General features: G+C 35.4%; 1 protein-coding gene across 1 annotated transcript; it reads left to right on the forward strand.

Moving 5' to 3' along the window:
- The first annotated feature begins 7892 nt into the window (after window positions 1-7892).
- On the forward strand, window positions 7893-22529 carry LOC110098766 (keratinocyte-associated protein 2). Its single transcript, XM_020825684.2, has 5 exons — window positions 7893-8045; window positions 12590-12755; window positions 14451-14502; window positions 14578-14644; window positions 22120-22529. Exons 2-5 carry the CDS (start codon window positions 12600-12602, stop codon window positions 22208-22210), a joined length of 366 nt encoding a protein of 121 aa, XP_020681343.1. The 5' UTR covers window positions 7893-8045; window positions 12590-12599; the 3' UTR covers window positions 22211-22529.
- Window positions 22530-26197: the final 3668 nt, after the last annotated feature.

Below are 26197 nucleotides of genomic sequence, written 5' to 3' on the forward strand. Positions count from 1 at the left end.
ATAATTGTTCTTCAAAACTAAAATGTTATGTCAGTATTTAAGGAAGGTTTGAACAACTTATGGATTAGTTTTGATATAAACGATATTTTGGGTGCCAACTTTTGAAAACTATAATCCTTTTATTATTTAGGAAAGTGAACAACTAAATATTTTTCAAATTCACGACTATATCAAATGCTAACAAATATTGAAACTTAATCAAACTTTGTCATGTATGTAATATTTCATTTGAACAATTTTTTTGATGTTTTAATTGAAGGAATATTACAAATCTAATTTAGTTAGAAAATTCTCCCATGCAATTAAAAAATGTGCTCGCTCATAGGTGTGAGAATGGCAGCAAGAGGACCACCGAGCTGAGAAATAGAAATAGAGAGAGAGAGAGAGAGAGAGAGAGAGAGAGAGAGAGAGGGAAAGAAAAAGAAAGCCTTGTATTGAAATGGAATTGAATGAAACCAGCTTGAATACATGACTGGTATATATAGGAATGAAATGGAAATTAAGTAAATACAATGGGCTCGATAAACCATTTGCTAACAACCTCCTTCAAATTAATCATTCGACTTTTGAATGGTTAATTTGCGATGAAGGTCATGAAAGCGAGCGGGAGAAAAAGATTTTTTAAAATATCGGCAATGTGATCCGTTGAGGGAATGTGTGAGAGAAATTTTGTCGGAGTTGAGATGTTGACGAATAAATTGGTAGTCAATCTCTACGTGTTTAGTTCTTACGTGGAAGATAGGATTCTTAGCTAGAGCCATAGCAGAGATGTTGTCATAATAGATAGTGGTAGGAGATGTTTGTTCGAGTTCAAGTTCGGCAACGAGGCGACAAAGCCAGATGATGTCTGAAGTGGCTGCTGATAGCGATCTATATTCAGCTTTTGTTGACGATTTTGCAACCGTGACTTGCTTCTTGACAAACCAAGAAATGAGGTTGGGACCCAAAAAGGTGTAGAAGCTAGAGATTGACTTCCGATCTGTTGCGTCCGAAGCCTAGTCAGCATCGGTGTAAGCCCGGAGTTTTAAGTTTTCCAGTTTTGATTGGGAGACCATAGGATAGAGTGCCTTTGATATAGGGAAGAAACCATTTGAGAGCTTGAAAATCCTGTACCATTGATTGGTGCATGTGTTGACAGATTTTGTTTGTGGCAAAGGTTATGTCCGGATAGGTGATGGAAAGGTACCACAGTTAACCGGCGAGATGACGATAAAGAGTTGGATCTTGAAAGGGATGATTGACGTTGATCGTCTGTTTTGAATTTGGAGTGATGGGAGTGGGCGCAACTTTGCAGTCGTTGAACCTACACTCGTGGAGAAGTTTGGCCATATAGGGTTGTTGTGTGACGAAGAGTTCGGAGGAGTTTTGAAGAACTTGTATGCCGAGAAAGAGTGAAATTTGACTGAGCTGCTTGAGTTCAAATTGAGATTGCAATTATGAGAGAAGAGCATGTATAGCAGTTGAGTCATTTCATGTGACAAGAATATCATCCACGTAAATTAGTAGATAGATTTGAATATGTTTTTGACGAAAAATAAGAAGTGAGGTGTCGGAGCGACTGAACCCGAATCCTTGAGTTTGTAGGAAGCTGGTGAGCTTTTCAAACCATTGTCGAGGTGCCTTTTTGATTCTGTAGAGGGATTTATATAATTTGCAGACTAAGTTTAGTGAACGAGAATCCATAAAGCCTGTTGGTTGGCGCATTTATATGTCGTCGGGTAGATCGCCATACAGAAAGGCATTTGAAATATCTAGTTGAAGTGTTTGTCATTTTTGATTGAGTGCGAGTGTGAGGAGGATGCAAATGATTATCATTTTGGCAACCAGACTAAATGTTTCATTATAGTTTACACTGAGTTTTGATAATATCCTAGAGCCACGAGACGGGCTTTATTGTGGTCTACTTGATCGATAAGGAGAATCTTTATTTTGAAAGTCTATTTGCAGCCAAGAATATGTTTGTTTGGTGGGGCGGAAATGAGAGCCCAAGTTCCTTGTTTCTGAAGGACATTAAATTATCCCGACATGGCTTTCCGCCAATGGTCAAATTTAGTCGCTTGGGAGTAAGTGGTTGGTGTGGATTGAGAGGGAGTGTTACTCACGAGAGAAAAGATCCTTTTCAGTTTGGAATTGCTAGATTTAAGTATGGTTTGCATGGGATGAGATTGACGAGCGGGTATGGATTGAGAGTTATCGAGTAAAGTAGCATAGATTGGCCTTTGATCAGTGCTAGATTAGAGAGTGGGAGAGATAGGTGATGTGTTGGATTGAGCATTCCGATTTGGATAAGTGTAGGTTTGCATGGGGCTGTTGAACATGGTCGAAGTTGGAACGAGAAGGAGAGGGGAGGTTTTGTTGTAAGTTGATGTCGGTGAGGGAATAGGCGAAGAGTTGTGAATTTCGTAAGGAAAGTTGTGTTCGTGAAACACCACGTGTCTTGAAATGTGAGTCTAATTTAAGGCAAGATTGAAGCATTTATATCCTTTGTGAGCATAAGAGTAGCCTATAAAGATACATTCGTATGACCGAGGGGAAAGTTTGTTTGAGGAATAAGGTTGTAACCAAGGGAAGCATAGGCAACCGAAAGTGCGAAGATGAGAGTAGTTTGGAGATTTTTCGTGAAGACATTGGAAAGGTGTTTGAAGAGAGATGGATTTTGATGGAAGACTGTTTATAAGATAATTAGCTGTAGAAAGGGCTTCTGCCCAAAACCTATCAAGAAGATTGGAGGCATGAAGAAGAGTGCGAGTAAGATCGAGTAGGTGCCTATGTTTGCGCTCTGCTACGCCGTTTTATTTGGGTGTATGGAGACAACTAAGTTGACGATCTATGTTGTGGTCTTGAAGAAATGAGTTGAAATCGTTGCTAGTGAATTCGTCACCACGGTCGGAACAAAAGGTTTTAAGAGTGATATGAAATTGGGTTTTAACAAGATTGCAGAATAATTTAAACTTTGAAAAAAAAATGTTGTTTTGAATGCATTAAGTATAGCCAAGAAAATCAAGTAAAGTCATATATAAAGACTATATAATATCGAAATCCGTCTAAAGATTGTTGCGATGCAGGCCCCCAAATGTCAAAATGTATGAGATCGAACGGGAAGGAGGACACATATGTTAATTAAAGAGCCGTTGGAGAGGAGTCTTGGGACAGTCGAATCTGATAAAAATCGTTATGAAGATGCCCACGAAGAAGTGGATGATGGTTCTGAAGATACTTAATTTAAAAGCTATTAGCATCGAAACTTATAGAGATAGAATTATCATATGTTAATTTAGATACGGATAAGATATTATGAGTTAAAGATGGGACATGAAGCAGATTACACAAACGAAGCTTATGACGTGTGTCAGGTAGCGGAAAGAGTCCCTGATCGGAGTTGTGGATGGTTAACGTCGATCCATTAGCGATTGAGATGGTGTCGGGTCCTTGGTAGGCGTTGGAGTGATGTAGATTGCTGTCGTTCGGTGTGAGGTGGGTGGAAGCGCCCGAATCAAGAATCCAATCCTATGTAGTGTTTGGGTTTGGCTGAGTGAGAAGAGCTTTGGGGGATCTTGAAGTGGTGGGGGCATATTTGAAATTGTAGCGATACCAGCAGTTGATGGCGATGTGGCCAGTTTTGCCACATATTTGACAAATTGGTCTTGGTGAGTTGAACGGAAGGGCTGGGCGAATTCAGGATGCCTGACAGATTCTTGGTCTTGTTAAATCCTTTCTGAGGTCGTCCACGCATTTGGTTGTAAGACATGGTGTAGAGGGTGGTAGCACCTTAGTCAGATAAGGATTCTTTTATGAGTTATTGGTGAATGTTGATTTCCTTGCTGCAGAGGAGAGAGTACGTAGAGCATATCTAGATCAATGGGAGGGAGGGACATGCGAATAGCTGTCTTGAAAGAATTATAGGTATTAAGAATGTAAAGAACGATATCTTTCGGATCGATTTTTGATACGGAAGCGACGATGTTGTCAATGATGAATTTTATTTGAGTAAGATATTGTTGCATTGTGAGGTCCTTCATTTGGATGTGATGAAGTTCGTTCTTGAGTTGGATAACTCGAAAGCGACTGGTGGGTTGAAGATAATGTTCAAGAACCATCCATACATCTTGGGCGGTGTTGGAGGAGATGACATACGGTAGGATTGAGGGGAAAATTGTGGAGAACAATGTGGAAATAAGGTTGTTGTCCACAAGATGCCACTATGTGGAATCTTGAGAAGAGGCTTCCGTGGGAGGAGTTACACCGGTGAGATGTCCGGCATATCCATTTGCGGAGAATTGTTGTAGGATTTGGATGCGCCAAATTGCATAGTTATCGGTGGTAAGAGAGTGTGATATGAGGTTCTTGATGTTAGAGATGGGGAACTTGAGCGGCATCGGTATGCCTAGGTCAGTGGTTGTGTGACTGGAGAGAATTGAAGGAGAGGGAGGGATGGAGACGACTGAATCTTGATCCTCCATTGATGGCTCTTGATTCCATATGAGAATGGCGGCAAAATGGCCACTGAGCTGAGAAATAGAGAGAGAGAGAGAGAGAGAGAGAGAGAGAGAGAGAGAGAGAGAGCCTTGTATTTGAAATGGAATTGAATGATTCCAGCTTGAATATATGACCAATATATATAGGAATGAAATGGCGATTAAGTAAATACAATGGGTTCGCTAAACCATTCGCTAACAATAGGCATGCTCCTGTTACCCTACCTCCAATTTCAATAAATTTGTGTATATTGTATTTTAAGAGTTTTAATTTGATTAGAATTTACAAAATTTATAATATATTGATTTTTAGCAAATTTTTACTGTGTAATTTTTAATATATTATAATTTTAACCATTCTTCATATATTGACATGAATATATTGAATTTTCATAGTGTATTTTTTTATTTTGGGAAAAATCTCTAATTTGAGATATTTAGATAAATATAAAAATTAGATAAATAATTGTCAAAACCTCATAAAAGCAATGTTTGCCATACATGTTACAGGAGGTACATAATGAAAAAGAGCACACTATTTTATTTAATGAATTTCACTTATTTAGTTATTTTAGTCATATATAAAATTTACATGTATTAATATGATATATTGAACTATGAGTGCAATAGCAGATGTTTATTATGTTATGTGTGTGATATTATATACGTAAGAAAGGCTGATCAGAAATGATTAATTGGTTTAGGTTGGCCGGAAACATGTTATAATGTACAAGAGGTAAGCTGACGAGGCTTTATTTTAAAATAAGATTTGTGAAGTAGTTCTAAATGATATGAAAATTGATCCATAATGAGACATAGGGTTGTAACTGATCTGAGCTAACTCAAACTCGACTTGGTAACAAGCTCACGAGTCATGCTTATCGAGCTTTGAGCTCGAGCTCGCATATTAAACGAGCTCGAGTTCAAGCTTAATGAGACTAGGCTCGTTTGCTTTCAAATTGAGCTCGATTACGTTGATATATGTAAAAAAAAAGTATTATTATAAGTTTTTTTTATTATTTCTTTTATTATAGCAAAAAAAAGGTGAAAAAAGTTAAATCCTATTTAATGTAATAAATGTAAGCCTATAAGTGACAATTTTCGGGAAAAGCTAATGTTTTGTTTTTAAAAAAAACTTTGTGTTCTTCTCCCAACAAAAAAAAACCCAAGCACTCTTTTTCTCGGAAGCCTGTGAGCAAAGCTCATGAGCTAGTGTCTCGAGTTTGACTCTCAATCTCCTTCTTCGGCAAGCCAAGTCCATGACAACTATGATGACCATGCATTCAATTTCTTTGGTGAGGCAAGCTTACGAGTCGAGATCGAGCTCGTTGCAACTCCAATGACTTAAGTTCGAGCTCGAGGTTGTCTCTGTGTTGATGAGTCGAGCTCAAACTAGCCCAAACTTGAGCTCAATTCAACTTGTTTACACTCATAAGAAAACAAATTGATATGATATGATACATCGACGGGCGGAAAGTGACGACTTCTAATGTGATATTCACTTGACCTAAATGACTTATGATATGGTTGATTCTTAGAAATAAGACTGATATGATTGAGACTGATTCCTATAAGATTGACCAACATAAATGGATACATGAAAAATATCATAGATATCTAGATGCTTTTTCTTGCTTATAGTGCTTGCATATGTATATGATATGTATATATATGATAAATTACATAATTGAAATGATATAATTTATATAAGATACATACTATGGATGATACAAATATTTGATAAGATAGATAAAACTGATATAAAGGCATTGATATTTTATGAATTGAGATAGATATAAAATGCTCTATAACTAAGATATATATAAATGATAGAGTTTACCGACCATTTGTGTATTGTTACCGAGTATTGGTCACTACTCTTGAGATATACAATTCTACCGATGTTTATTGATAATACAATATGTCACTATTTCATTGATTATTACATACTTTTATAATTATATATTCATATTGATATTGATTAAACAACTATGTGCATAATGTTCATATTGTCTTGTATTGTTTTCAGGTGTAGTATTTATAAGAGACACTAGAGTTTTTACTTGGAAACCCCTGAAAAGAAGGAAAAACCACGGGGCCTGACCCAGTTTGAATGAATCCACTAGTATTTACAATCGATTACAAATGAGAGCCTTTTTAGGGAGAAGGCATTGGCTTGATATCATAAATGTACATCATATAAAACACATTACATGGTGGGATTTATAATAATCAACATAGACATGTTTGTTTGGCTGGCAGGACCATTGTCGATAGGATAGATGTCGGAAAGACAGTAGTAAGCAGGAGTTCGGGGTTATAAAGATCATTGTTTGACGATGTAGGTCGGAAAGACCATAGTAGGTAGGAAACCGGGGTGAGAAAGATCATTATCTGGCTATATAGGTCGGAAGGACCGTAGTAGACAGGAGACCGAGGTCAAAAAGATTGTTGTTTGGCAATGTAAGTCGAAAGGATGGTAGTAGGCGACATAGGTTAAAAGGACCATATTCGGCAGGAGACAGGGGTCCAAAAGATCGTAATTGACAAGAGATCGGGGTCAGAAAGACCATTGTAGTAGGGCAGAACTTCGGTAGAACTCTTTTGCATCAGGTGGCGGCCCAGTAGAAGTCCAGGCCTTAGGTTGTGGTCCGATAGAAGTCCGGGCCTTATGTGGTGGTCTGATAGAAGTCCAGACCTCAGGTGATAGTCTGACAGAAGTTCGGGAATCAAGTGGTGGTTTGGTAGAAGTTTGGGTCTCATGTGATGGTTCGGTAGAAGTCCAAGCCTCATGTGGTGGTCTAGCGGAAGTCCGAGCCTCAGGTGGTGGTCCAACGGAAGTCCGAGCCTCAGGTGGTGGTCCGGCAAAAGTTCGGGCGTCAAGTGGCAGTCCGGCAAAAGTCCGGGTCTCAGGTGATGGTCCGGCAGAAGTCTAGGCCTCAGGTGGTGTTCCGGCATAATTTTGAACCTCAAGTGGTGGTCCGGCATAAGTCCGGGCCTCAGGTGGTGGTCCGACAGAAGTTCGAGCCTTAGATGGTGGTCCGACAGAAGTTCGTGCCTCAAGTGGCGGTCTAGCAGAAGTTCGGGCCTCAGGTGTTGGTCCGGCAGAAGTCTAGGCCTCATGTGGTAGTCCAGCAGAATTCCAAGCCTCAAGTGATGATCTGGTGGAGCTCAGGACCTTAAGTGATGGTCTCACGGAACTCCAAGCAGTGATCGAGGAGGAGCGATGAGGCAAGACTTTCAAAATTAAAATTTTCACCTATCATCATCTCTGTCTTGCCTCTCTGCTTTCCAACATGCCCTACACTCAACACTTATTGCCTAATCGTCATCTAATATTTTTTTCCAAAATGTTTTATCCGAGTATTTTTAATATAAAATATTTAAACTATATTTTAATCGGAGTGGGCTGAAATTAGCAGCTGGCCCATTCTAAGCCTGCTTTGGATTTTATTTCTTATTTTCGACCCGAACAGATCAGGAAGGCAGGGGGCGACTGTCTGCTATTCGGCTCGTCGTTCTGTTGAAGATTCTTCTTCTCTAGATAGCGGGAACGATTCTTCGTTCAAGGTCAGTTTTTTTCCTCGCTCAATCATATTTTTTTCAGCTGAACTGAAATCAGATCTTCAATTTGATGCATTTTGCGCGTATTAGTGATTAGTTTGTCTGCTGTTTTAGTAACTAGGGTTTGAAGAATGGCGGATTGTTTATTTGATTGCCATATGTTATCGTCTATGGGATTTCTGATTAGGAGTTGGAATTGAATGTTTGGGTTTCTCCCTGTTTCTATGAAGATAAATAGGAAAAAGGAATATAATTTTAGGCTCTTTTATTTTCTCTGATTTGCCTCTATGTGCAAGTTATTTCCTGGTGGATGAAATGTCCAATCGTAATAGGCTTTACTGGCTGCTTTATGTAAGTGAAAGGTGGGTGATGGGAAAAATCTCAGTAATTTTAAAATGCTTGAAGCTCGAGGCTTGCTTTCTTGTTGTAGAATCTGATTACCATGTAGAAAAAACACTGATTCGTAGAAGCAAACCTTTAGGGGCTGTTTGGTTGCAAGATTAAGCCAAAAGTTAACCAGGGCTTAGGTGAATCTTGCCAAACAATTTATTGGGTAAATCCTACGAACTTAAATCCAGTTATTTTCTCATTTATTGCTAAATTCTGAATTTAATAAATCGCAAGAGAAGTAGAATTTAAAAAAATTACACCACTTGACTCGCTATGTTTCTTATTCTTCTTCATTTAAATCCTAAATCTTGAAAATATCTGCTGTTTTGCTGGGATTTAACCAGATTTAATATTTACTATGCCAAACAGTTTTCAAAATTCAACATGTAACTAGAATAGAAATTGTTAGGGCATCTCCAACCGAAAATCCCATTTTTACTCCAAAATCCAGTGAAACTCAAAAATGGCGTGATTTATCTCCAATGGAACTCCATTTTGTGCGCTTCTGCGAAGGTAACCGCGTTTCTCCTCTTTCGCACGTTTCTTCGGCAAATCCAGTTGAGACAGAAAAAATCGCGTAGGTGAACAGTGCTATGCCAATATTGACGTCGCACTGTTCACCCGCAATCAAATAACGGAAGATTTGACGTTCGGCTGGAGCGACCGAACGACGTCATACTTTTGGCGTTCAATTGGAGATGCCCTTAGGGAATAAATAAGTACTTTGTGGCTTTGAACTTTTGCATGTACATTGTATTTGATAAATAGTAGATGAAATTAATATTTTTGAATGTATTAGGCCATGTTTTTAGATATTTGAAGAGTGTGATACTTTTGTTTTAATTTATATATGCTTCTTCTTGTAACTTGTATTGGAAGTTCAAATTTCTCATACCCAATGCATTCGTCTTGTTGTCTAATCTATTGCAGTAGTCTTCACACGTTCATACTCCCTTTCTTACTTCAACATGTTAAATAATTTGCTTTCTAGAGTTTGTTAACAACATCATTCAGTGTACGCACTATCATTAACTTGCATTCTTTATTAATAGATGCAGAAACTTGCTTTCTAGACAATAAATTTACTCTTTCAGACAGATTTTAGCCAACCAAAACATTCCAAAGCTTGGCCTGGTTGCTTGGCAACTTTCCCTAGCGTTATTTGGCTCCCATCCTAGCCAAAACCAAGAGGGAGAAAGGAAGAAGAGGGGTTTGCCTATTGATGGCATTCTCTGCTCCAACCTCCAGTCAGGGATTGGAGAAAAGAGATAGGAATGGAAAGGAGAAGAGAAATAGAGAGATATATGAAATTTAAGATTTTGAACTTGATGTTTTTAAATTTTCATTGCATGAAATGATCTTATTTATGATGTAAAAATGGTAGTCAAGGAGAGAATATCTGCTTAAAATTTGAATTCTAAAACCAACTTTCTTAGAATCTAGGTAACCAATTCCTCATACAAGATTGGCCATTTCAAAGCTTAAATCCTAGGAATGGATATGGAATAGTGTTAATAAATAATAACCATAATTCAAGTGAAATTCCAGCCTTTTATGTGCTGAATGAATCAGCAGATCCTCTCTCAGGCATGGCCTTCCTATCCCCAAGGGACCAACCTTCTTTTATGGGCTGGTTTCCCCTGGGATACTGATTCCTAGCTTCTGTTTGTTGGCAGTTATTAGCCTGTTGGTTAGCTGGAGTGGATAAGAATAAGATGAATTCTTAATTATATTTTTTTCCCTTCATCAGTGTTTATTAACCATATGCCCACATACAAGAGGAAGTGCAAATATGTATGCCTTCTGATAAATTTCATCATAAATATAATAATTTATTTGTGGCCAAAAGGGGTAACTGTATGAAATTTTAATGGGCACTTTTATGTGCGGGCATGGATTACAAAGATGTGAAACCCCATATTAAGAACTTTGGATACAAAATTCCAGCAAAAAGTTAAGGATGCTAAATTGTTAATTCATTTTAAGCATTATGATAGACCGGTCCAAGAAGGACGGTCTAGCCGGCCCCAGTTTTACAGCCGGTGTAGGCCAGCTATTCCACCCACCCAGCAAATCAAGCCTATAGGGCCCACGATGTGAAAGGGAAAGAGGCAATTAGTCAAGAGGAGGGGGCGGCTGATTGATGGGGCTCACGATTGAAATTGAGAAGCTTGTTTTGGCATGATGGAGGGGCAACTGATTGAAGGAGATCCCTTACCTAAAGTAGAATTCTGATGAGGGGGTTGTCTTGACCATACAGGGGATCTAGATGATGAAGAATTTTCTCCCATTTGAGTTGGGGGGCACTGATGTCATCCTGGGGATGATGTGGCTACAGACCTTGGGAGATAAGGTGAATTGGGGGATGTTGACAATGGAGTCGATGTTGGAAGGGAGGAGGATGATAACTAAAGGAGATGTAGGATTCTCCATAGCCATGGTGCCACTTAGGGGTGTCAATATTTGACACGACCCGAAAACCCGATTTGAACCCGACACGAAAATTTTTGGTTCGGGTCAACCCGAACTGGGTCTATTCGGGTTAGAGTTTTCGACCCGTTTTAAAAATCGGTCGGGTTCGGCCTGACCCGAAAACTCGAAAATGACCCGGATTGACCTGCTGACTGAGCTGCCCCCGCATGATCGAGCTGCCCTCTGCTGAGCTGGGCTCGCTGACCGCCCCCCCCTGTGTGACCGAGCTACCTGCCCCGCTGACCCACCCGCTTGACCACGTCGCATCCCGCTGCCTGCAGTGACGCTGTCGCTTCACCTCCTTCGCGAATTACGAGTGCGCATCACATCTGCTGGCAGATGGCCACGCTCTCGAGTCCTGCGACTCCCTCGTATGACCACTGTTGCGTCCCGCTGCCGTGAAGCTGCTCACGGCATTGCCGTGTCCCCGGGTCAGGTTGACCCGAACCCAAAGCGGGTTCGGGTTCGGGTTCGGAAAATTGACCCATTTGTAAAAAAGGGTCGGGTTTGGGTTGACCCAAATTGTGCCTGGTCATTTCTGGGTTCGACCTGAACCCGCCCGTGACCCAAGATTGGCACGCCTGGTGTCACTAAAAACCATGGTAAGGGTCATACATGAGGTAGGAGGAGGATTTTTGGTAGAATTACAGAGCTTTGAGGGGATTCGAGGAGAGGAGAGGAGAGGAGGGAGGGCGCATCCCTCAATAGGAGGAATGAGAAGTTGACCTTGTGATACTTTGGCCCGTTTGAGATAGAAGAGAGGATTAGAGTAGTGTCGTATCGATTAAAGCTACCATCGAATGTGACCATACATCTAGTTTTCCACGCGTCACAGCTGAAAAGAGCTATAGGGGATCACACAACGAGTCTAGTGTTGCTAGCAACACTAACTGAAGATTTGGAAGTGGTACTGGAATCACTAGAATTGCAAGGGGTACGCCAGGGAGGAGGAATAAAAAAAGTGTTGATCAAATGAAAGGATCTTTATGAGTATGATGCTATATGGGAACCTTATGATAGGATGCAAAAGCAGTTTCCGGCCTTCCACCTTGAGGACAAGGTGGTTCTTTGCGAACAAGGTATTGATAAACCGGTCTAGCCGACCCCAATTTTATAGCCGACGCAGGCCAACTGTTCCGCCCAATTAGCAAATCAGGCCCATGGGACTAAATTGGAGTGGGGATCTTGGGGGCTGATTTTTGTGAAGGCTTTAAATAAGAGAGAAAGGGGAGAGTTAGGGTTATGCTATTGTTTTGTGAGAGTTCTGGTTTTCTTAGTGTCTTGGGGCTTGTTCTCTAGCGGCATCTTGAGACTTAGGACTTAGGAGAGACCGGTCCTCCTCTCAAATTGAGGATCAATTGTATCTTGCTTCTTCTTATTTGTTTTCCTAGCAATAAAATCTGTTTGTGTTGAATTCATCTTTTTCGTGGGTTGTTTTTGATACCAAGGCGTATCACATTATCTTAAAAAGATTCAAGAACGTTGAATAAAGAAGGATGCAAATAGTTATATCGAAAGTTTTTAGATATTGTTCAAAATTATTGTTATTTTTCCTGATGTTTTAGAATTTCAGTTGTGATATTTAACTTTTATCTAGTCGAATTTAAGTTTTTTTTTTTTTTTTTTTGAGAGAGAGAGAGGGTGTTGGTTGCTAATACCACTTGTACCTTTTCATTTCTTTGGAGCAGATCTGAATTCATGGCGAGCCCAGGGAGATCAATGCTATATTCCCTTCTTTTATTCATTATTATTCTGTCACTCCTTGAGATGTATAGAGGGGCATTTGCATCTTCTGAGGTTTTGACAATTGCTGGCGGCCTCATTAGCTCTCTTCTATTTGTTGTGATGCTAACTGTAAGTTGTTAATGTGTTATTTCACCCTCCCTCTCTTATCTGCAAAGACATGGATGCAAGCCTTAATTTGTAACTGTTAGTTTAAGCTCCCTGCTGAACTCATTTGTGACCGCAATGCATGCTTATATGCATTGCTATTTCGGTTTATATTTAATATGCAAACTGTTTCTTTTCTTCTGCTTGTCCGAGTGCTCATAATACTCAGTAATGCTTTTCTTTTAGCTTTGTTATCTTCTCAAAATTTATTTATTCGTAAGCCATATTCTATCTTTTTATAACAAATAATGATATTTTATTTTTCTCCTCAAATTTTCATTTGCACTAATCACATATGGTAATGATTGAAAACAGAAAACCAGGAAAATAATTATTTTAAAAACACGTGCAAGTGTTCCTCTCTTCCTTCCTTGCTTTGTTAATTAGAAGAAAATCATGCCGCATGGGAATCTTCTTTATTAATTTATATATGCTATTTTTACCGTTTTTAAATTTTATGATTAATTCCAACAGTTTTCGAATCATTTCTTAAATTTGGGCTCTAACCATTGAAAATTCAAGAAAAGTTCATTATCATATATAGTGTTTTAATGTGTTGGACTCATATTAGATTCTTAGCATAGTTGTGTTTTTCAAAGCCATACTTCTGCGTCTCACATAATTTGATAGTAAATTTGCCTTCAACTTCAGAGCAAGACTTCATTAAATTGGGATGGAAGCCTGAGCTTTGCAATATGGGGGTGGATTATAACAAGATAAACAACATATGACCCCCTTTGTTAAACATGAATAGCTATATGCCATTGACTTGCGTCTGAACTAAATTCAACAATAAACTTTTTCCCTAGAAAAAAAAAGGTCCAAAACAGTTCCCTAATTATTAGTAAGTGTTCAATTAAGTTCATCCACTATTAAAAATTGATCCAATTTGATCCCTACATTAACAAAATAGTTCCATTTCCATTTGATGGAAAGTGCTGTTGCTCTCCCACTACTTTATAATTTGAGGAGGGCACTTCAGTAAAAAAATTATAATTTCAAAATTTTAACTCATTTATTAAAATTGCTTATTATTAAAACTTTTAACTCATTTCGTAGAAGTTGAATACGAAAATATAATGTTAGGCAGATATTTAATTATTATTTTTTTTAATTTCACAATGTTATATAATAGTTAGTTAGATCTCCTAGAAGGTAAATGATAATTACCAGTATAATATGTATCATAGAAACATGCTATCCTGATACTCATTCCAAATACTTCTTTTACTATTTATTCATTATTTAAGTTTTGTATTTATTATAATACATCAAATGCTAAAATAGAACAACATCATAAATGTAATTTCACATTCACTTGCACTATCTAAAATACTCCCGCATTTAACTTTGGTTTTAACTTTAACTTTAATTTTTGGCTCTAGGATCAAATTGGATTAATCTTCAATAGTCTAGGGACTAAATTCGAGCGGTCTTAAACTCTGGGACTAAATTTGACACTTACTCATAGTTTATGGACTATTTTGATATTTTTCACCTTATATACATATGAACTATTTTTATCATTGACAGTTGCCATTTTTCTGCAGTATGCTATGATTTTGTAGCACAATTTCAGATTTATCCATTTTTAAATGAGTAGCCTTCACTATACCAACTTTTCATCATGTGATGTTTGTTTTGTGTTATATCTTACAGTTCATCGGAAACTATCAGGAGTCATGCGGAAGTAGAACTGGATGGGGTGCTGGTACGCGTAGCATTGCTTGCCTGTTTTTTGTTTGACATTCATTTTGTTAATAGATTTGCTATCTATTTTTTGCAGTTATCCTAGCAGAATCTATTGCTCTTATTGCTGCCAGCACTGTGCATCGTGTGTGCATTACAACATGGTATTTTTTTTTTAATGTTCTTATATATATTTAACTTTGTTAATGAAAATAATTTGGAAAAATTAAAAATGTCTAAAATTATCTCATGTCATGCATAACTTTCATTGAAGTTATTGATCTGTGCATAGATTTGATCTGTTAATTGGTTATATGAATCCTCCTGTTGGCCTATATGGAGGTTCGAGAGTTAGTTTTTTGTTTAGGAGTTAATTGATTTGAAATGGGTTTATAAAGATGAAAAGATTAATAACCGTGATCTATACTACCAGTAAATAGTGAGATTAAAGAAAGGAATAGAGTAGACAGGCTGATTTATAATGGTCTGGGTTCATCATGAGCTTACATCCAAGAATTTCATCCTATTGAGGCTTCGTCACTGATGAAGAAGAACATGTCCTCACAACACCACCATATTAACTAAAATGGTCAACAACAATCGTTTTCAACAGGTAAGATCAACCCTACACTAGTCCTCTTTAGAGCTAATAACGAACCCACACGATGATTTTCATTGCTAAGGATGAAGCTACATCTTCATCCCTAACTTATGGTGGAAAGTAATATCACCCCTAATTGACATCTTCATCCTAACCCATTTATGGTGGAAAATAATTAGTTGACTAGGTCTAAATCTAAAGATTATAATTGCTACATGAACTTTACGGATACTGAATGAGAATACAAGAATTGGTGGATACAATGATTACTTGAAGAATAAATAGTATTTGTTTATACTAAACTAATGAAAATGGGAAAAGCACCTAAGGACGTTCAGGAAGGTTATAAGTTATTGTATGTTTGGCAAGTTGATAGAGAGTTATAAGATAAAGTTATTGAGGTGAATAGGGTTAGTAATTCTGTGAATGTTTTTAAAACAACTATAAAAATTATATTATAAATGTGGTTAGTGTTTATTCTCCTTTAGCTGAAAAATATATAGTAGTTTTGGAAAAAAGATGGATGAATTAATGCATGTATAATTGAGAAAAAAAAAATAATAGGTGGCTATATATATATATATATGTTCTAATTGGATGGGATATGCGAAGATTCATGGCGAATATAAAATAGGGCATAGAACTGAAATAGAATAACATGTAATTTATTTCATAGTAGCCTATAATCTTGCAAAATTTATAGTGTGAAACATGAGAAGGAAACTTGATTATCTACAAAAATAAGGCCAACGAGCTACATATAGATTTTGGTAATTTGGAAGGAAAGAAAAATCTTTTTACAGAGATTGTAAGGTAATTTTAGGAAAGTGTTTGACCCCACCGCACCATAGATTGGTTGTTATGACTGTATATCTTATATAGGTTAGTTGTCATGACTGTATATCTTATGATCATAAAGAAAACCATAAAAAGAGTTAACCATATGGTGGTGGAATTCGAAAAGTGGAAAATTGTTTATCTTTGAAAATAAGTTGCTAATGGAGATAAATTGGGATTCTTTATTTTGGCCAAACCTAGTTTTAGTAAATTTGTCAATTTCATCAACAAGATTGATTTAGACATTTTATGGGGGTCTAGAAATAGTTCATTCATTGCAAAGAAGAGACCGAAATGAAATGGGGAGGTATAAAAACTAGCAGCTGATGTAGTAAGATCATAGTCAAGGATGAAGACAATAACAAAGAAAGTTGATAGTGTTATTTTGAGAAATTATTAAATGAAAGTTTTGTGAAGATTTTTTTTAAGTGCGGAATGAACAAAATAATGATGTTTATCATTGGTTGATATTGAAAGAAGAAATTGAATTGGTTTTGAAAATGATGCATGAAGGTAAAGCTTTAGATCTATATTAAGATTTGTATAAGAATGAGAGATAACACCGTGACTTAGTTAATACATATTTTAATGAATTTTTTAAGGCTAAGAAGTTATCAAATGATTGGGAAAGATGCATTTTGATTTAATTATTCAAGAACAAATGATGTCACAACTTGTCGGGTTGGCAAGAACCCAACAAGTAAAAGCGAAATCTAAGGACTAGGGCTTGAAAGACAAGAATTCAATCAATCAAAGAATTTGGATTGATCTCTTATGGAACTGCACAAGGATAGCTGAGAGGATGGATTTGTTTGACTTAGTTGGTTCGACAGGCTAAAAGGTTAGCTCTAAGAGGTTGTCTCCTATCATCTAGTACTACAACCTGTAAATTGCCAAGACTAATTCATCTAATTAGTCTCAAAATCCATCCATTCACTAGACATGGTTCGACGGCTAGGGATTTGGGAGAGCTGGATCTTCCTCTCTAGTTAAAGATCCAACTTTATCTTGTGTTTTTTTCTTCTTAGTTGTTTTTTAAAAAAGAGTTTTTATGTGTTATTCTTCCTAAATTTCTTGTGTCGTTATCTGCTTTTGCTGAAATTGCATCCACTTCCTATTAAATTGGTATCAGAGCATAGATCTGGGTACTTCTGATAAAATAAATGTAGAAGTGTGGGAAGGGGAGAATTGAAATTTAAAATTCATATTTCCAAAGTCAAATTTCAGCCATTCATGAGAAGATCGATGGAAAGTTTGCCATCATAAAGGAGATAATGAGGATGATGCTCGAGCTCCAAATCAAAACGGCATCGTCGAATGCAGGGGGAGCCGCTGGTGGCTAAGGGAGTGGAGGAAACCCTGATCCGATAAGGAGAGGGGAATATCAGTGGGTGGAAATGTTGGGGGGAGAAGAGGAAATGCCACCTTTGGAGCCACTTTCAAGGAGGGGAAAGGGTGAAGGAGTGAGATTTTTGATGGAGTTGCGGAGTTTGGAAGGAGAAAAAAAAGGGTAGAAGATATAAGGATTTGTCCGGGATGAGCTTGCTTAACTGCAGAGTTTTTTAATGAAATTCTAACAATTACACCAAAAGACACATCCATGTTTAAGAGTTTAGCTTCTTTTACTTAAGAGGTTTTAAAATATCTCTCATTTAAGTAACTAACGTCCTCATCAGTGTCTTGATCCCAGATTCATTCACCTGGCAGATATGATTCTAGAGATGGTCCCTACAAGTTCAAATGGTGACTCCTGCCACATAACATTTTATTTCATACAAGGTTCAAAAGGTGGCTCGCATGGCATAGTACTTTGTCTTGTATGACACTTAGTTCCCATCTTCCAGCTTGTGTATTGCTTTGATATTTTTTATAACAGCTCAAAATCTTAACTATCGAGATATTTTCCGCTTTGGCCTAAGGGCCTTAATGCCTTATGCTTTGTCCTATTAGTGTAACTTCTCAGGAGGTCACCCATCCCAAGATTTCTCCGAGATGAGCACTCTTAACTGCGGATTTTCTTAATGAAATTTTAATCATTACATTAAAAGGCGTCTCATTGTTTAAGAGTTTAGCTTCTTTTACTTAAGGGGTTTCATAATATCGAGGGGTGTTCCAACAAGTTCAGGGGTTGCCTCCTATGCAGGAATGCGAGCATGCTATCATCTTGAAGGAATGAGTCTCATCTAGTAGTGTTCGTCTGTACCTTCATCCCCAAATCCAAAACGAAGAGATATAGAGATTGATCAAGGAGATGCTCGAGGCAAAGATTGTTCGACCCAATGTCAGTCCATTTTCTAGTTCATTGCTATTAGTTTAGTGCGTCGACAATAATTTCCTTCGTTGGGCCCCACTAGAGTGGGTGGCAAGCAAGGAGGAGATGGAGAATTGTTTAGAAAAAAATTAATTAAAATTGGGAGGGAATTAATTAGGGAAAGAAATCTAATTTGAATTCAAATCTAAGAGGGAATTATTTAGGGAAAGCACAGGGGAGTTAATATTCATTATGTAATGAGGAATCAACGGGGAATTCCTTAGGAAAGTTTTAATTATAATTGAGAGGGATTAATTAGGGAAAGTGATTTAATTTGAATTCAAATTTGAAAGAGAATTATTTAAGGAAATGGGGCTGATTTGGGAGACACATGCTTGCTTTATTTTTTATTAAAGAATATATTGAACATTTGGTGTTTTCTTTCATATTTTTGCATTTGAATGTAGGTTTGCATTTGTCTTGTATCATATTTGGTACCAGGGCATCTAATTTTTTTAGAGATATTTATTGGTTAATAACTTTCTGCGTCATATTCTATGATGCACGGACACGAATACGGCGACACGGACATGTCACGACACGGACACGAGACACCACTTTTTTTGAAAATATAGGACACTGGTACGGCTCGGACGCGACATTATATTTTTTTATATAGTGTATAGATATTAATGTAACATCATATTAAAAATGACAAATAATAATAAATGAATGACATGATAACTTGTCTAACTTCTAATATAAAATATTTATTTTAAAATATCTAATAGAACCACAAAAATATAAACAAATAATCACTTACTACAACATCAAGCATTCAAGCTTCAACTACTAGGATTAGCTTTAAAGGTTTATTTTTGGCCTTCAATATCATCATCATTGAATATCACTGCTTTCAACTCTGGTTCAACAAGAGAAAGATTTGCAATATTTCATTGGATATCATATAATGAAAGTTGGTTCTTTTTTGCATTTTTTTACTTCTCTAGTTCGCTAGTTCTCTCCTATAATATTTCTTTATCATCTAATCTAAATCACAAAGAATGTGTCTATTTACTTCTATACTTCTCTAATTCTCTAGTTCTCTCTCATAATAGTTCATTGGATATCATATATTTACAATTAAAATAATTTTATCATAAAAAATTAGGTCACACGTGCCCAGCCGTGTTGGGTTAAATTTAAACATTATTCTAGTAGAACATGTATCTGCCGTGTCTGACACGTGTCCTAGCCGTGTCGGGCACATGTCTGTGTCCGTGTCCGACACTGCATTCTCTCTTCAAGAGGTGTGTCGGTGCATCATAGGTCATATTCTATCGTGTCATTGTAGTTTCATATTTTGTAAAATTACGAGACTTTTATTTGGCTCAACTTCTTTGATGTGATCTTGACTTCTTATATTTTGTTGCTTCTAAAATATTCAGTTGCTTCTAAAATATTCAAGTTGATTTTACTTTTCTTCATTTGGTTGGGCAAAACAAATAAAATTAAATTTTTCTACATTAGAAATGTCTACGTAGGGTGATATTGTTGCTTGTTGTTTTGTTTTTGAAATGTACTAAAAGATCCCTAGATTTACTTGATTAGGTCCTCTGCTCAATAACATAAAATTGGTTTAAATAGTCCTTGTATTTATGGTCAAATAATTGCATGCTTTAATTCTGAACTTTGGTAATTAATCCTGCGTTATAAAGTGATTATCTTTTTAAGTTTTTTATGTAAAATTTCTTAAACTTAAAGGATAATGAATGAGACGGCATAATCAAAATTATACCGAAAGTGTGTGAATTCCTGGGATCTCTAGCATTGCACTGCATGGCTTCAATTAAACTTAAGCTTGGTTTGGTTGGGCGTAATTAGTGCCGTTAATGTTCTGAAACGTGAAAAAAGATGTTTGTTGTTGTTTGGATGCATACTTTTTATAAAACTATGTTTTTCAAATCTCCATTATGGTACCGATTTGCAAAGCTTTTTTATTTTTGCTTCTCCATTGATAAAAGGCTGTTTTTGAACCGCCGTTTCTCACCAAAACTCCTTTTGCTACCAAACGAGGCCTTAGGCACATACTTTGGTAGAAGAAACTGTTTTTTTTTTTTTTTTTTTTTTTTTTTTTTTTTTTTTTTTTTTTTTTTTTTTGTTTATAATTTGCTATCGGTATTGGCTGTCCTACATAGCCAACCCCAATATTTTGTCCCAACCACTAATCTTTGTCTCCATCATCACCACCTAAGTTCTCCCTCTCAACACTATGCCACCAATCCTCTCGTCGTCAAAGAAGTATTCAAATTCAAATGGAGTGTGCTTCTTTCTCCTAACGTCTCATTTGATTGCTTGCGTATAAAAAATAAGTTTTGGACAAATGTTGATTTGGCGTTCATTCATTTTATTTGCCGAAATGGAAATCATCAATTTTGAAGGATTTTCAAGATTTTAGAATTGAAGGCATACTTTTTTTTCTAAGTAAATCCAATAAAATATTGTAATCTAGAAAATTCTTCAGTTTTGAATACTTGTTTTCTAACTTCAATCAACCGAATGAAGCCCTCAATTTAAATACGGCCCATTTGACAGTTCTAGCTGGAATAAGACAGCACTAAAAACGTGTCCATAGTCCAAACGACTTAACAGCAGGGAGTAGCTATCTAATACTGGTGAATGATATTAAAACATCTCCCAAAATGTTCGAGTGCAATATAAAATCTCTTATAAAAACATTTAGTAATATAAAGAAGTTTCTGAAAATATATCAAAGTCCTTTAGTGTACAAACTGAATCTATAATGAATTTGGGTGATTTTAAGATGATTTGATTCAGTTTGACTAACGGTCTGTTTAGGACGGCTGCAACATTTTATAAAGTTAGTTGTGAAGTTTCTGTGAATAAAACAAATTTGCTCCTATGTTTGCAGAAAGTAGTTTTTCATCATAGAAATTTTTGAAAAAGCAGTGAGAAAATAATAAGAAAGCAGTAGCTAAACAAAATTGTAGTTGTTATCTCAAAAATAAAATAATAAGAAAGTTATTCCAAACATATCCTAAAAAAACTAAATTGACAAGATAATTATGTGGATATGAGAAAAAATAAAAGAAATCATAAAGCTTGACATACTTTCTTTGGTTTCATTGACATCATCAATTTTGCAATCATAATCTCTCACTTGTTTATCTCAAATCAACTATGTTGACCAATTTATCTTATGCGCTTAAGATAAAGATTAGTCTACTATTGATTACAATATTTTTAAACAAAAGTTAGAAAACAGTTGGACAACCTCATCTGAAAGAAATATTGCATAGACTTGGTTTTTTTAAACAGTCCCATCTCAACTGCTCAAGCAATACATAGACCAGTTTTAAATAGGCTAAATATATAATGGTAATAATTAATAACTTTTACCGATTGCTTGTGTTAACCTGGTATTTGGTAATTAAACCCTAATAACAAAAATATTTGTGGCCGTTAGAGGGCATCTCCAACCGAACACCATACAAATGTATGGCGTTCTTCCGTCTCTCCATCCGATCGGCAAAAATGCCGCTATTTGATTGCGAGTGAACAGATATTGGCGTCGTACTGTTCACCAGCTATTTATTTTTTCTTATTCAAAAATTAATTATTTAATATATAAAATAAAATATGGGAAAGAATATTATGTTGATGTATTACTACGAATATTATTATTTTAGTGTTAGAAAACGGAGTTCTATTGAAGACAAGTTACTGCATGTTGATGTATTACTATATTTTGGAGTGAAAATTAGGTTTCTCAGTTGGAGATGGCCTTAGAGGGCATGCGCAAATGTGCTACTCTGTTGTCAATATATTTTATGAATATTACTCTTATTTAGCTGATCTTGGTATACTATTATTTATATAAACTTAATACTAATACTAATTAACTTCCCCTTCTATTTATCTATATGCAGCTTCCTTTTTTCAGCTGGGTTTCTTTATGAGATTAACAAGCTTTCCACACTCATGTTCATCAAAGGAGAAGCAAAAACAAAGCGGCATTAGCTGAAACTTGAAATGACTAGCCTGCTTCAGGTCAATCTTCTGACCTGGAATTTTTCACAACCACCCTTTTTTAATCCAAAATGACGTTAATTGATTGAGAAATTCAAGCATAAATCATAAATTTAGCATTTTCCTTCCTAGCTAAATCTTTTCTTGATATGCGTAGTTGTAGTGCCATCCATATAAACAGCCAAACAGGGCTCAACAAGCCCCTGGGTTTGTTTACATTCTGGAGTTGTTTGCTTTGTGAAAACCTGAAGTCAAGTATTTACACATCAAAATAGTTGTTTTTGTTTATTTTGAAGTTGTTGATTGTTGATGGTGCGTTATTCTGATTCATAATTGTAATGTTGAAGTAAATATGATCAATTTGATTATATTTACATACGTTATGTAAGCGAGTTCTAAGACTTGGGCTTCGTTTGGGACGACTTTCTTACACTGCTTTTTAAAACAACGTTTTACTATAAAAATTAAAATATTGCTTTAAGAAACAATAAGAAAGCCATCCCAAATGAAACCTTAGGGTCTATTTGAGACAAATTTCTTGTTACTTAGCTACACTTTTGTTTTGCCACTGCTTTCTCTGTGCACTTTAGAAATTTCTATGATGTAAAATTGTTTTTTGGTAATCATAACAACTAAGACTTTGTTTGGGACGGCTTTCTTAGTCCATTCTAAAGTAGCTTCACAATACACAAATTTTTGGCTTAATTTGTTTTTATTAAAAACCTGCTTTAAAAAATAATAAGAAAGCTACCACAAACGAAACTTAGGCTTCGTTTGGGACGGCTTTTTTACTACTTAAAGCAGCTTTCTAGATCAAAAAATACTTTTCTTAGAAGATGTTATTCAACAAAGATGGATGAGATATTTTGCTAAACTTTTTAATGAAGATTGTGAAAATAAAATTGACTATAGTGACCTTAGCACCCTAGATGAAAATAAAGATTTATGTTTTTATCGGCGTATTAGTAAAACTGAAGTTAGAGAGGCTTTAAAGAAAATGAAGGGTGGAAAAGCTGTTGGACCTGATGATATTCCAATAGAGGTGTGGAAATGCTTAGGAGATGAAGGAATTTCATGGCTTACTAAACTTTTTAATACTATTTTGAAGACTAAGAAGATGCCAAATGAGTGGAGAATGAGATTTATAATTTTTTAATTTTCATTTACTTCCACAAGACTTAACCAAAGTCAAATAAATTTTAATTTTAAATAAGTTTGTATAGCAATTTTAATTTTGTAAGTTGCAACTTGTTGGTGGTTGTTAGCCTTTGGCGTTTGAGAAAGTTCCATGGATGCCATACACATTATTATATGAAAGAATTAAAAAAAAAAATTTATGTATTAATAAAAATAATTTTAAATAATAAATTTTAATTTTTATTTATTGCATGTGATTACTTTCTTATTGTGTATTAAATTAATTTAAGTTTTAATTAATGTTTGGTTTAGGTATGTAGTTAATTAACTTATAAGATATCTAACATTAAGTTTAAACTAATAATTAGTTTAAACACTTTAAAAAAATAACAATTAGTCAATTCAGTCTAAGCTGCGTATATAATATATAGCAATAATATAATTAGAACATGTAAAATTAATAAATATAATTTTAACATAAATTTATAATTTTTTTTTATTAAGGGTTGTGCTAAGAAAAATTTTAAAATTGGCAAAACAAAATTGATAAATAGTCTAGTTATGTATATATATGTGTGAGCGTGCGCTCACAGTCATATTATGATTATTTGATAAATTTTATATTGTTTTGACTAACATAATCCTTTATTTTTCTCATTAAAAACTTGAGACTTGACAAGGACAATATTAGATTTTGTGGATAATGCTTGATGTTGTGTATTCGTGTACATTTAATATTGTTTGTTGCGGGCTAGAATATTTGCGAGTGAGTGATTTTCTTCTTAGTGATACACGAATATCTAGCACACAATAGATAGTTTGAAATAGGGTAGGAAAACACTAAAAAATGTTTACTTGGAAATTCAGAGAGAAAAATCATGGGGCCTCGCCCAAGTGAAATGATTACAACATTATTTGAGTGAATGACAAAGGCCCCATTACTTGACTTGGAGGCGGTAAAATACAATAGTTTTGGAGAGTTGGGTGAAGTCGAACGGCGTTCGGCGGAGTTCAGAGAAAGTCGGCGACTGCGTGGTCCATGATTGTGGGCAGGAGTTCGATCGGTCGGAGGCCGGGCGGTATTCTAATGATGGCCATGACAGAGGTTCGATGGTGAAATTCACAATCGGGTGAAAGTATGAAACCGATTGACAGTCAGGGGTGGTTTGACGATGCTCTGGTGGGAGTCCACTTGGTCGATGGTTGGGTGATGGTCCGACGATGGTCAAGAGGTGGTCCTATGATGGTCGGGCAGTAGTCCGATAGCAGTTGACAGTTCGATGATGGTCAATAGAGGTTCACCGGAGATGGTGCTGGAGCTTTTGAAGTCTCGGAGCTCTCTTCAATCTCCATTTCAAAGTCCCTCACATGTAGAGAGGGTCTATTTATATATTTTGGTGAGTGACACTCCTATAAATATAAGAAGATCTAGGACAGGTTCTGAGTGTTCCATCGGTGACCCATATTGATTCTCCTGATCATATAAGCATTTTCAAAGTGTTTAAGGGACTTAATGATGTCAAAATTAAGCGATCTTAGGCTTGTTGAATTCGTTCCGCCGAGCTGCTCGATTAAACTATAAGCATGTCATTTTTAAGATCATTTGGTCATCCAAATAATGTTTTGAACTTCTAAATACACTTCGAATCGTACCGATTTTGATGTTTGTTGGGTTTGTCTCCTTGAGATATTCAATTTGTTATAAGTTTTTAATCAGAGTTTGGATGGTTCCTAATTTAATTTAAAAAATTTTCAATTTGAATATGCCTCAAGCTTCGTGCCTCATCAAGATAATTTTTGGTGACGCATCATATATATATATATATATATATATATAGTATATATATATATATATATATATATATATTATATATATATATAATATATATATATATAATATAAATTTAAGCAAATCCTAATATTTGTAAGATTAATATTAATTGTTTCTTAGTAGATACAATAAATTAATATTTTTATTAATAAATTTTAAAAAAATATTAATAACACAAACAAACATATAGTTTTACACAAAACAAACTAATTTATAAAAAATATTAAGCCACATTATTTAAAAATCATCTTGTATCAAGTGATTCTCATAGTTGTTTGCCCTAATTTAAGACAAATGTGGATCAAAAAATAAAAAATAAATAAAAAATGGACAAATGTGGATCAATTTTTTGTACATTGGTTATTGGGTTAAAATTAGTGGAAGTGGCTCTAGCTTTTATTTTTTTATTTATTTTATTTTATCAACAAATGTTGAAAAATTATGCTACAATAATTGTAATCGATTTCTCCAAAGCTTTTATAGTTTTATTCCATTTTTTGTTCTATATATAATGTTATCAAAAGTTTCTTTGGCATTTAATTCATTGTCCTCTTCATGCTTAATAATTTGCTAAGATTTCGTTTGGGACGGCTTTCGTACTATTTTCTTAAAGTAATTTTTTAGAATAAAAATTTTAATTTTTGTGTTAGAAAATTAATTTAAGAAGCAATAAAAAAGCAGTCCCAAACAAAGCCTAAGAGGTAATTATTTTGCTTAAAATGAATTATTTCATTTAAATAAAAATTAACTAGAAAATAAATTAATTTAATATGGTATAAAATATAAGAGTAAAAATTATAATTCAACATATTTCAGCTAATAGTGTGTTGACTAATAATATTTTATTTATATTTGAAATATTTATTTAAATGTGAAGCATTTTTATTCTTAAATAAAAATTTGAATATATTAATTTATAAGCCATAAAATCAGTTACAATAGTAATAAATATATAATATATATATATATATAATTAATTTGTCAATTGCAAAGCCTTAGTCATTCTGCTT

Source organism: Dendrobium catenatum, unplaced genomic scaffold (assembly GCF_001605985.2).
Source record: "Dendrobium catenatum unplaced genomic scaffold, ASM160598v2 fragScaff_scaffold_740, whole genome shotgun sequence".
Taxonomy (NCBI): domain Eukaryota; kingdom Viridiplantae; phylum Streptophyta; class Magnoliopsida; order Asparagales; family Orchidaceae; genus Dendrobium; species Dendrobium catenatum.